Below are 12,221 nucleotides of genomic sequence, written 5' to 3'. Positions count from 1 at the left end.
CTTTAATTTTAATGACTTCTGTGTTAAACAATTCAATGGAAAACCTTGAAAGGATTAACGAAACACTCAAAAAGCAAAGTTAAAATAAAGTGTGGCACGGCAATTTACTGGAATTCCGTATTTGTAATTCGCCCAATTTAAAGTCAAAGTTAATTTAAAGCCTGATACCACCGTTGACAGTCTCAAAGGGCTTCACAGAGCCACTGGTATACAAGAACATATGCTAGCCTGCCTCAGGAGCGATCAATGACGATGCTAGCATCTCCATAAGGAGCCTCCACTGCTGGTCTGGCATTTCCTTCACAGGGGGTATCTGATCTGAAAGTGGCTGGCCACATCTTATTCACGGCCACATTGAGTAGCGTACAGCAGGCCGGGAGGCTGGGATTAGAGAGGCTTTCTCCAGGGTGTGCAGAAGCTTTCCACCAGCGACCAAGGCCTTTCTGTCTGGCCTTCCCCGCTCCAGTTGTGTGTGCGCTACAACGGAGTGAGTGCATGTGTCAGGGATTGTGATGAACTACCCTGTCTGGTCTGCGTGTTTGCAAGCCTGGTCTTGAGTCATGGAGTGGGGGCATAACCTCGGTCAGCTATGTAAATGTTTTATAAAGTTGAGTTTTCATCAAAGTTAAACTGAATGGTGGTTTCCATTATTTATCATTTATAATCCCAATCAGACACCCATCTCCATGAGCTCCTTAGCCAGACACATCCGGCTGGGCTGTTATGCAGCACAAAGGTCATGCACCCCCCTGGTCAACATCCCACAACATTCAGTAAGGGGCAGTTTGCATCCGATTAATGTAATAAAGTAGTACTGCTTACGGTTTGAGGAATAGGAATGGACATGGAGAGGGTGCTTTGATGCGTATGTGGAGCGCCGTCTACACTGCTAATGATATTGAGGATTCGAGCTACATCAAAAAAAGAATCTCGTAATATTTCTCTGTTGGTTAGGGCTGTACGGAAACATCATGTACCGGGGCACGGATAATACAATGTCTCACAGTGCTCTCGTAAGCGCACGTCTCTAAATATACCGGAGGGCCTGACCTCTTTTGGAAAGGCTCCTGCGGCTAAACTGCTTGAGTGCGCTAAGTACTTGCAGGTGTGGAGGCACAGGATTGGTCGGGCGTGCGTTGCGCCTAGGCCGGGGCTCCGGAGTAATGCAAAAGTCTAAAAGCAGTGCTCTCGGCAATCTGAAACAGCTCAACAGCCATCCAGCCGTATCATCAGATAGATCTGTGTGATCGCTGAAACACGTTCCTTGCGTAAGCCGTTCAGAAGCTGAGCGCACGCGGTATCATCCAGGGGTTTTCATTGGCGTAATTGGGATCAATGGACGAATAGTATTTCTTTAGCCCACATGTTTTAATAATTGATTCATTATAATTACTCTGAAACATGTTATCATTGAAATTTGATTTTTTGATATCCATAAGGTTTTTTTTATGGTCCTGTGAAAAATGTCTTACCTAAGGGGAGGGAAAAAATAGGAATACATTGGTGATTTCAAATCATGGATTCTGGAACAAAATAAGAAAATGATGATACAAACATAAAATAGGAGGACATTTGTATGTGTATTGATGCATTGAGTCACAATGTATAATAAAAACAACATATATTCAGAATCTACCCATAACACGCTAGCCATTCTCGGGACTTATTACCACAGTTGCTAAAGCTACCAGCGATTCACAGCCATACATGCATACATGCAGCCCTTGCAACAATAATTTGCCCACCCCTTCAATTATTTATACATTTTTATTTCAGACAACCAAATGCCAACAAACGTCTCTCCGAACATTAAGAACCTGCGTTACTTTCGTAACGCAGTGACCACCTCACTCACTATTTGCTGCTGCACGACACAATGGCCTTTCGGATGCACACACCATCGTGCCATTACTCTTGAGAATCTGAACACAGAAGGTGAGGTACATTTTGTTCCCTCACTTAACCACTTTTTACCGATTTAAGGACGAGAGAAGACGCTGCTCCTTAAAATGTCAAGTCACCACCTTCCCCACTCCCTCGCCGGGCCTCGACTAATTCTCAACAGCGGCCCTTGGAATCGTTGCCCTCTGAAAGCCATTAAGATGAAAATGAGGCTTGAAATATTCTTTAGCTCGTTGGTAAACAATAACTCTCGGCTTGTTAGGCTGCCAAAGCGGTTCATTAGACCAAGTAGCACTTTGTCGGTTGAACCAACACATTAACCCCCTACCCCTTCATCAAATACACACACCATCGCACGCACGTACGGACACATACACACAAACTGAAAGACACATACACACGGTCGCACACATACACACAAACTGAAAGACACACGCACACACACACACACACACACATACACACGGTCACACACACACACACATACACACGGTCGCACACATACACACAATCTGAAAGACACATACACACGGTGGCACACACACACACACGCACCCCACGCTCACGCTTTGTGAAAGAATTTGGGATTCATCCAAATAAGCTTGTTTGTTTCTCGATTTTTTACTTCTGCCAAAGCTTCTAAATTTCCCTCACTGTCCAATGAGATGTGCCACTGGAGGTGTGCACTTTTTGTACTGCGCTGTCACTGGGCACTGTAATTGAGATGTATTGCCATTACTAAACATTAATCAATTCCGATTCTTAATACGGGGATTCTATATTTCATATCGGACGGTCAAGAATATCTTGGATTCATAGTGCATCCAATTGGTTCCAGGTCAGGATATAACCGTCTCCCCACCCATTCTACCTTCATAGATCAACCTCTGTCTCTATAGCTATTCAGCGAATGCTAGAAGTGCACTATGATTGTTATTGATCCTGCCCCCAGTGAACTGATTGCATATGTATGAGTGGATGTGCATCCATCCAGGGGCTAACACTGTTAGCCTACTGCTCTATAGATGGAGCTGATCAATAGACTCCGCGGGTATGTCTGGGTGTTGTATGTTTGCATGTTCTTTGTGTGTGTGTGTGTGTGTGTGTGTTTGACAGTTGTGTGTGTGTGTGTGTGTGTGTGTGTGTGTGTGTGTGTGTGTGTGTGTGTGTGTGTGTGTTTTTTTTAAGTGGTCACAGTAAAAAGTCAATCATCAGCTTGTGAGGGAATGGGTGGTGACACAAAAGGTTTGCAGAGCTCTGTTAATTTACACTTCTCCCTTAGCTAATCCCCCACACCAAAGTACATTTGAGTCTTGTCTGTAGTGGTGCGTGTGTGTGGTTAGAGCTTTGCCTTTTTGTGTGTGTGTGTGTGTGTGTGTGTGTGTGTGTGTGTGTGTGTGTGTGTGTGTGTGTGTGTGTGTGTGTGTGTGTGTGTGTGTGTGTGTGCGCATGCCTGTGCGTGCACTGCACGAGTCCTATATTTTTTATAGCCATGCATGAAGCATCCCTTAATTGCTCCGCACATTAAAGTTGCAATCATTATCACCTTATTTATAACCAATCCTGGCCAATGAGTAATACAGTGTTGATTGATGAGCTGATTCATGACTTAGCCATTCACAAGAAGGCTGTTAATCCACTGTAGACGATTCAGTTTTGGTTGCAAATTGATAGAATCCTGTTTGGAAAGGAGATGAGGCACGACACATTATCACACTGTTGATGTTGTAAATCAGGCGAGGAATCCTTCTGAGAGCAGTTAACCGTGAGCTCTATGTGCATGTGGAATACCTGTGTGTGCATTACGTACTTATTTGTATGATTTTTATTGCATATATGTATATGTATATATATATGTGCCCAATAAAGTGGTTATGCCATTCTTGGGGTATGTATAATGCTTTTAACACTGTAAGTATCTCTCATTTCAATTCAAAGGACTTTATTGGCACGGGAACTGCACATTGACAATTCCGTAAAATAAGACTGAATTTTTGGGAAATCAATGGGCAGACTTACAATGAAGTTACATCTACAAATGTATATACAGTGATAAGTATGCGTGTACTAAATTCAGTCTCTTTGTCTTAATCTCTCTCCTCCTCTCTTGTTGTCTCCTACTCTGTCCCTCCCCACCATCTCTCTTTCCCTCTCTCTCTCTCTCTCCCTCTCTCCCTCCCTCCCTCTCTCTCTTTCCCTCCCTCCCTCCCTATCTATCTCTGTTTATTTCCGTCCCTCTCTCTATCCTTCCCCCCCCCTCGCTCTCCCTACCTCTATCACCCCTGCCTCCTTCCCTCTCTCTCCCCCCCTCTCCATCCCCCCCTCTCTCTCTCCCTCCCCCCTCTCTCTCTCCCTCCCCCTCTCTCTCCATCTCCCCATCTCCCCACCTCTCTCTCTCTCTCTCTCTCTATCTCGCTCTCTCTCTTTCTCTCCCTATCTATCTATCTCTCTGTCTCTCTCTCCCCACCTACCCACCTCTCTCTCTGTCTCTCTCCCTCCCTCTCTCTCCCCCCTCTCCCTCTCCCAGGGCGTGTGTACGGGGTGCTGGGGAAGCGTGAGGGCCGGGTGCTCCACGAGGAGATGAAGGAGGGGACGGACATGTTCCTGATCAGCGCCGTGCTGCCCGTGGCCGAGAGCTTCGGGTTCGCCGACGAGATCCGGAAGCGAACCAGCGGGCTGGCCAGTCCCCAACTGGTCTTCAGCCACTGGGAGGTATGGAGCTCGCACCTCAAGGCCATTCATAGTAGGGCTGATGATGCATTTATTCAGCATTTCTCCCCATGAAAACACTTTGTAACTGAGAACTTTGTAATTTCCCCTCAAAATGGTGAAATAGAAAATGTTCAGATCGAAAAATAATGCAATTCTAGTTCTGCAATTTCTAAATTAAAAAAAAAATAATGCAATTCAGTTCTGCAATTTCTAAATTAAAAAAAAATTTTTAAAAAAAATCTTTTCAACTCGATTATATTAGTTTGGAGATTGTTGGAATTCATAGTGCCTAACACAGAACTGTTCAGTTGTTCAGTTGTATGTAATCAAATAATAATAATTACTAATGATTTAGGAGAGGAGTGTCCGAGTGTGTAGATTTACGTTAAGGTTTACTGCACCTACACACATGATCACACGGTGAGCATGTTTGTTACATGTATTTATAACGCGAGTCTGTGGCTCAGTCAACCAGTAAGTTTAATGACCCAGTTTTACATCCAGGGGTGTTTTTAATGGATCAGATTAAAGTTCCAAAAACATTAAAAAGACAATGAAAGACAATCATACAAAAGAGAAATGTGATGTAAAAGTATACAATGTTAAAAGGTTAAATAGAACCACTAGTATGCTAGATGAAGCACAAAAGCGCAGCTTCAACTTGTATGGCCTTGTGTCGAGACGTAAAGGAAACGCTCCCACTCTAATCGATGAGAGCTGCTCAACACGCCAGCCGACTTTTTTGTACAGCACGCATAAAAATGCTAAAACAGACTTTAAGTCTATTTTTGTGTGTCAATGCTTCTCGCTACACAAAAGTCAATGACTAGGCATGCCTTTTGGTGTGTTTTTTGTGGTTTAGGTTCATATTCACCAGGGTTCACCGTTATGCTGGGGGAGCTAGAGGCGGGGATTTAAGAGTTAGACGCTTAATATCCGACATATTCAGCAGCTATTTCAATGTTTAAACAAGGTCGAAAGATAGCAAACAGCTCCAATAATGGTTTGGTAATGTAATGAACATGAACAGAAGAAGGTTTTGGTGTTTTTCTCCTTTTCCTGTCACCCACAAAAGCGCTTGTGTGATTTTGTCTTTGTTGATTAGCTCTAGTCCTGCTGTGCAATTTCCTCAAAATGTTGCACAGCGTTCGAAACCGCCTAATTGCTTTGTGATATTTGGAAGTAGGTCTTCCCTCATGCTATGGAAGCTGTGCATCTTTGAAAAATTGAAGTTTGATAAGTGGTTTCAAAAGCCATGGCATCAACGCAGTGATCCTAAGGGATGTTGTAGTTTTGCTATTTGTGTTATTAAAGTCACATTAGAAATGAAAAGGATGAACGATCAGTTGATGAAAGCACGATTCTGCAGCCGTGTTGTCTGCCGCCTCAGAATCGAGCAGGGAATGATATGCACTACGAATTTACTTTTTTTATCTACAAACTCTCAATGATCATCCGTTGAGATTCGGCAATTAGAAAAACGAATCAACCAATCCTAAAAGACTAATGATTATCCATTGAGATTCGACAATTAGAAAAACGAATCAACCAATCCTAAGAGACACACCGCACCATTTAGAATACTCAACGGCCAATGAAAATAGCTAGCAGAAAAGTGGTTGCGGGTTTTTATTTAGTTTGACCCTCAGGAGGCCTCCGCGTCAAGCAGCAGATTTACATTAAAACGTGTGTTGAAAGTACAACAAGTCTGATGGCATATCTCCATGCCTGACAATAGCTATTTTTTCATTGTGAAGTGGCTGATGCAATCAGGCAGGAACACTTTGTAATTAGTTCAGTGAGTTACAGAACAGAACAGACCGCAGTGTGCACTGTACCGTAGGCAAGAAATGAAATACTGTATGCTGTATGTAATTTTTAATTTCCATTTTCTTTTTTATCGTCTTCATACCCAAGTATAAGCCTTGTGATATAAGCCAAGTATAAGTGTGACATTCCTGCCAGACTTTGTCATTTTGACAATATTTTTTACTACTTTGCCGAGCTCCACGTAGTTGATGTCAGAATGTGTTATCGTGTTTTCTTACCCTGTCACTGTGCACGTAGCGCTGGAACCAGAATCAGAACCACACTGACAGCAAAACCAGACCTCAGGTGTAAAGTGAAGTTACCATAGGAGATTCTGTTGTTCTCAACTGATATGCCTGTTGAGTCGCATGTAATCAAATTATAATAATTACTAAGAATTTAGGAGAGGTGTGTTTACACATTAATGTCCTGCACCTGCACACATAATCGCATTCTGAGCATGTTTGTATCAAAGTATTTGTAGTGCAAGTCTGTGGCTCAGTCAACCAGTAAGTTTAATGACCCAGTTTTACATTCAGGGGTAGTTTTATTAGGGATCAGATAATGGCAAGATCTGACCGCGCACGCACACACACACACACACACACACACACACACACACACACACACACACACACACACACACACTGTGTTTAACACACGCATCCACTTGATGGAGAAATTCTAATCTATTTTGCAGTCGAACCTGAGAACTCTTTACTCTATTCTGCTGGTTTCACTTTGTGGAACATCATTCATAGAACACCTTTCCTATTGCTTCTTTTGTTCCCTCGTAGCGGTACATTATTTGCCCTGCCTGGATCTGATGTGTGTAATTCTGAAACGCCTGTTAACCTCCTAGCCACCCCCTACTACCTCTCCACCTAACGATCCTCCATGTGGTGTGAGCTCTAGCGCCACAGGCCTGTTCTTCCTTTGTGTGCACCAAACATCCTGACTAGCAAACGCTATGCAAAGCAGTTCAGAGCCACTCTATGCATGTGCAGTAATAGGGAGACTAGGGGATTGTTGAGGAAGACACAATGTACTGTTTTTGTTTGATTTAACACACGCACACACATGCAAACGCACACACACATCTATACCTTTGTACCGATGCACCGACGTATTCCTTATTCGAGCACTGTGCTTCACTTTACAATCATTTATGTTAGTTTGACTATTTGGCTGTCTACTAAATATTATTAAAATCCTGCATACAAACCTCTATGCAATCATAGACCCCTGAGTCATTTACCATCGCATAAAAGAACATTTTGAATGATATTTCAACCAATAATATATTATTTTCCCACCCATGCCTATGCTGGCAAAGGACTTACTCAAAGCAATCTTTTTTTTCACATTTGCATGACTCAATAACGTTGTATTTCTCTTAGGTTCAATATCCTGTTTTTCTTGGGAATTTATGATATTGCCACACTTTGCCACCAAGTGAGGATACACTCATTCACACATTGCTGTTGCGCATTGTCTGCATCCCGTTGAAATAACTGAACTGGACTCCAGGGTGGAACGTGAAACCAGATCCGAATTCTGGATCACCGAACGTCACTCGACACCCCAAGCACACATACTCACACACACACACACACACACACACACACACACTCAAACACACACGCCTAACCCCATTACCAGTAAACCGTCACTAAAATGCATTGTTTGCCTTATTAAGAGTTGGCTGTCTTAATTTCAACCGGTTGTCCCTCAGACGCCTACTCACAACGCCAAAGACAATGAGTTTCTACCCCCTCCCCCTCCAGCGCACACACCTACAAACACACACACACACACACACACACACACACACACACACACTTATCCTCACATGTACTCTTACAAGCACACTCACACACGTGTACACTCAAACACGCACATACATACATACATACATACACACACACACACACACACACACACACACACACACACTTGATTACTTTGAAAACCTGCTGGGTTCAATGTCAGCAGTTGTCGTGGGCAGCAGTTGGAGTGGTGGGGGATGTGGTATTAGCATGTGAATGGCAGCCGAGAGCAGCAGGGCCAAGATGTGAATGTGGCGTTGTTGTGAGACCGGACGGGAGCAGGTCCGGGACGTTTACATTAGATTTCCATCAGAATGGAGCCTGAGCGCTCAGCATGAACATGTGAATGTAAGTCTGGTATTGTTACTGCTTCAGGAGCAGGCATCTGCCCAGCGCTAGTTTCTCTTTTTCTTGTTCTTTGAATGGCCGTATGTTACCGGGGTTTGCTCAGATATGGACGGTAGTCTTTCTATTTCCTGTATTTAACCATGAGAGAATAAAAAGGGAACGCAATCAAGGCCTGCTTCGCATTTTAATTTTAATTTTTTTATTCGCTCATTTGATTTTTTTTCTCTTGATGGTTTAGTGCTTGAGAGGGAAGGTTATTCTTGGTTGGGCTACGTTTATTAATCCAGTGTCCCTCGTATTAAACAATAACATGCCCTGGTTATTGTATTGCGTTGTCCAACTCCACAGTCTGTAGCGATACACGGTTGTTACATCAAATGTACCTTTTTATCCTATATTTTTTCAGATGGGCAGGTTTTGGTAGCCACAGTCCTAATAGATGGCAGCGTTTCACCAAGCAAGGGCATCCAATCAGCTCACCGGGGTCAACAAAGGCAGAAACGTCTAACGCAGCGGACAAGACGTCCCTGGGAGGACGAACCTTCACTGTTTGTTTAATAACATAGCAGCAGAAATGCTAGACCAGAAGCAGCGGAAACAATGGAGTTAGCACAGGCTTTAGGAATACAACATTAACCCCAGCCAGGCTCACAACCACCCGCCCCCCCCCCCCCCCCACACACACACACGTCTAATGGAGGGAGGGGTTGATTAGGTAACAGTCTCGGGCCGTCTGTCATGTGCAGGGTGAGCCCCCCCGCGCACGCTCGCACACATGCTCGTCAAACGGCGTCCGTGCCCGCTGCGTGTCACTCCCTCTGTGCGTGCCAAGTCAAGCATTGTGCCGCACTTAGGCGCTGGGCGGGCCCCTCCGGCATCATTCAGCCAGTCATTCATTCAGCCATTCATTCAGTCCGTCAGGCACTTTACTGTTGGACCCGCCTCCTCGCCCCCCCTTATCCCCCACTGGCACCCATTGTGCTTTGGCTTATGCCTGTGTGTGTGTGTGTGTGTGTGTGTGTGTGTGTGTGTGTGTGTGTGTGTGTGTGTGTGTGTGTGTGTGTGTGTGTGTGTGTGTGTGTGTGTGTGTGTGTGTGTGTGTGTGTAAGCCCCTGTGTGTGTGTGTGTGTGTGTGTGTGTGTGTGTGTGTGTGTGTGTGTGTGTGTGTGCCTGTGTGTGTGAGCCCCTGTGTGTGTGTGTGTGTGTGTGTGTGTGTGTATGTGCGGCCCTGTGTGTGTGTGTCTGTGTGTGTGTGTGTGTGTGTGTGTCTGTGTGTGTGTGAGCCCCTGTGGTCTGCCCATTGTTGCAGCTCCCTCTCTGCCATCTGTCCCAGTGCCACTGCGGGCTGGGTCTTTACAGGCCCCTCCGCTCCAGGTGCAGGAGTCCTACCGCTAGCGCTGGTACAGCCATTGTTGTGTGTACCTCAGTTCATGGCATTGAGATCTTGGTTCTTGTGTGGACGGTGCAGCAGGCACTGCATCACCAACACCCCCTCCCCCTCCAACAGCTGCTGATATATGTTCTGTTTCATAGCGAGATGCTGTACGGGCTTTACATAAACGGTGCCCCCCTTGAGTCTTTGCGAGCGACAAAGGGCGATGGTAATACTAATTTCAAACCAAGAGCAACCACGTTTCTTTGTTACCTCGATGCAATGCCTGTGTGCCACGGTCCATTGATTAAAAAGGCCTGGGTGCATGGAATTAATCCTACAATCTGCTCCTGTTTCGGTACTACTGGGCTGGCTTGATGATGTATTTTTTAATACGATGACATGACATTCTCGAAGAAGGTGATGGAGTTTGTATGTGGACGTATTGAGACATATCCGTCGCTTCTTGTCTGTACATTAAGTTTCTCGAACACCTTCAGCAACATCTACTCATAACAGCTGCCCAACGTTCGTATCTTGCCTCACTTGAATTGGTTCATGGGTGCAATCGTGGGTTTGACATTGACCCCTTGCCCTAGCCTAGACCTAATGCCGACATTGAATGTTTGATGAAAACTTTATTCTGGGGCGGCAGTGGCTCAGGAGGTAGAGCAGGTTGACTTGTAACCGGAAGGTTGCTAGTTCGATCCCCGGTTCTTCAGTGTCAAGGTGTCCCTGCGCAAAACACTTAACCCTAACTGCTGATCATCTCCTTGCGTTGTTGACACCACTGGTGTTTGAATGTGTGTGTGAATGGGTGAATGTTAGGCAATAATTGTAAAGCGCTTTGAGTGGCCACTGGTTAGGAAGGCGCTGCATAAATGCAGTCTATTCACCATCTATTCTGACACCAACTCTTTCCCTCTCAGGTGATCGCCAGCGATCCCTACTGGGTCCCCACCACAGAAGAAGAGTACCTGCACTTTGGGGAGAAGGCGGACTCCGCCAACCAGGCCCTCAAGTACATGAACGCCGTGCGCAGACGCAAAGGCCTCTACGTGGAGGAGAAGACGGTGGAGCACGCCGAGAAGCAGCGCACCCTCAGCAAGAACAAATAGGGACCCCGGAAACAGACTAGTCCACCCACTACTGACCCGGGCACCATCACTGTACCTCTGCTCGCCCTCCGCTCTGTGATGGAAACCCACCGTATGCTGATGGCTGCACTCTTACACGAGCAGCTACTACCAATAGTGCAACATGCACGCAACATTTCCAGGACATTGACGTTTGATAACTGTGTCACACCACGACTGAAGGCATTGTGTTTTCTCAAAGAATAAAAAACAAACCAAAAGATTTCTGCGTTTGGGATCAATGTCTGCACGTCAAAAACGGGTTACATTTCAGAACACTTCCGCCCGGCCATCTGTTTTGAAATGTAGTTCAGGAAACTGTGTACAGTGTTTTTTTTTGCGCTCCCAATACCCAGAAAACGGCTTTAATCTTTGCAGAATCCATCAAGGGCTTTTGTTGGGCGGCCACATGACAGCTTCCGCCACTGTCGGCCTGTTGATCCCCTAAAGCCCTTCCCCTTTGCCCCACCGACACCCAGCCTAAAGACATCAGAGCACATGGGCCGGTAACAGACACGCTTGTACTCATGAATAATTGAAAAACTACTTCCCCAACTTTTCGAAACGGAATCCTGCAAGTTTTGTTTTCGTCAAGTGGTGAAAATTAATTACAGTTTTCCTTCCTTTTGCGTACACACACACACACGTACGCACGCGCACGCAAACACACACACGCACGCACGCACACTCAAGCACACTCACACACATGCTCTCTCTCTCTCTCTCTCTCTGTCCTCCCCACCTCCACGTTTGTGTAATGATTATACAGCCTAAGAGACACTTTGATTCGAAAACACACAAATTGGGCCAGGCTGGGGGAGACGAGTCAGGTCGGAGTCAGCAGGGAGGGGAGGAGGAGAACTGCTTTGCATAGCGAGCTGCTGCACCGCCCCACTGTAAGCGGTGTGGACCCATTCCCGTTTCCTCTCTCGCTTAGTGTTTCATAGGAGGAATAAACAGAACCAAACAGAGACTGACTCTGTGTGTGTGTCTGTGTGTCTTTCTGTCTTTCTATGTGTGACTGTGTGTGTGTGTGTGTGTCAGTGTTTAAAAGGGTGTCTGTGTGTGTTTGTCTTTAAGTGTCTCTGTGTGTGTCATGTCTGTGTCTCTGTG

General features: G+C 45.4%; 1 protein-coding gene across 3 annotated transcripts in view; it reads left to right on the top strand.

Moving 5' to 3' along the window:
• efl1 (elongation factor like GTPase 1) overlaps positions 1 to 11,639 on the top strand; it is a 66,265-nt gene extending 54,626 nt beyond the window's left edge. For all 3 annotated transcript variants that reach the window (XM_084475756.1, XM_084475757.1, XM_084475758.1), the window contains 2 exons: positions 4,430 to 4,614; positions 10,902 to 11,639. In XM_084475756.1, the coding sequence (XP_084331882.1) occupies positions 4,430 to 4,614; positions 10,902 to 11,090 (374 nt within the window). In that variant the 3' untranslated portion in view covers positions 11,091 to 11,639. The remainder of the gene's footprint in view (positions 1 to 4,429; positions 4,615 to 10,901) is intronic.
• The last annotated feature ends 582 nt before the right edge of the window (positions 11,640 to 12,221 follow it).

Source organism: Micromesistius poutassou, assembly GCF_964030765.1.
Source record: "Micromesistius poutassou genome assembly, chromosome: 12".
Classification (NCBI taxonomy): domain Eukaryota; kingdom Metazoa; phylum Chordata; class Actinopteri; order Gadiformes; family Gadidae; genus Micromesistius; species Micromesistius poutassou.
The sequence above is the reverse complement of the archived record's forward strand: the minus strand, read 5'-3'. Positions and strand labels throughout refer to the sequence as shown.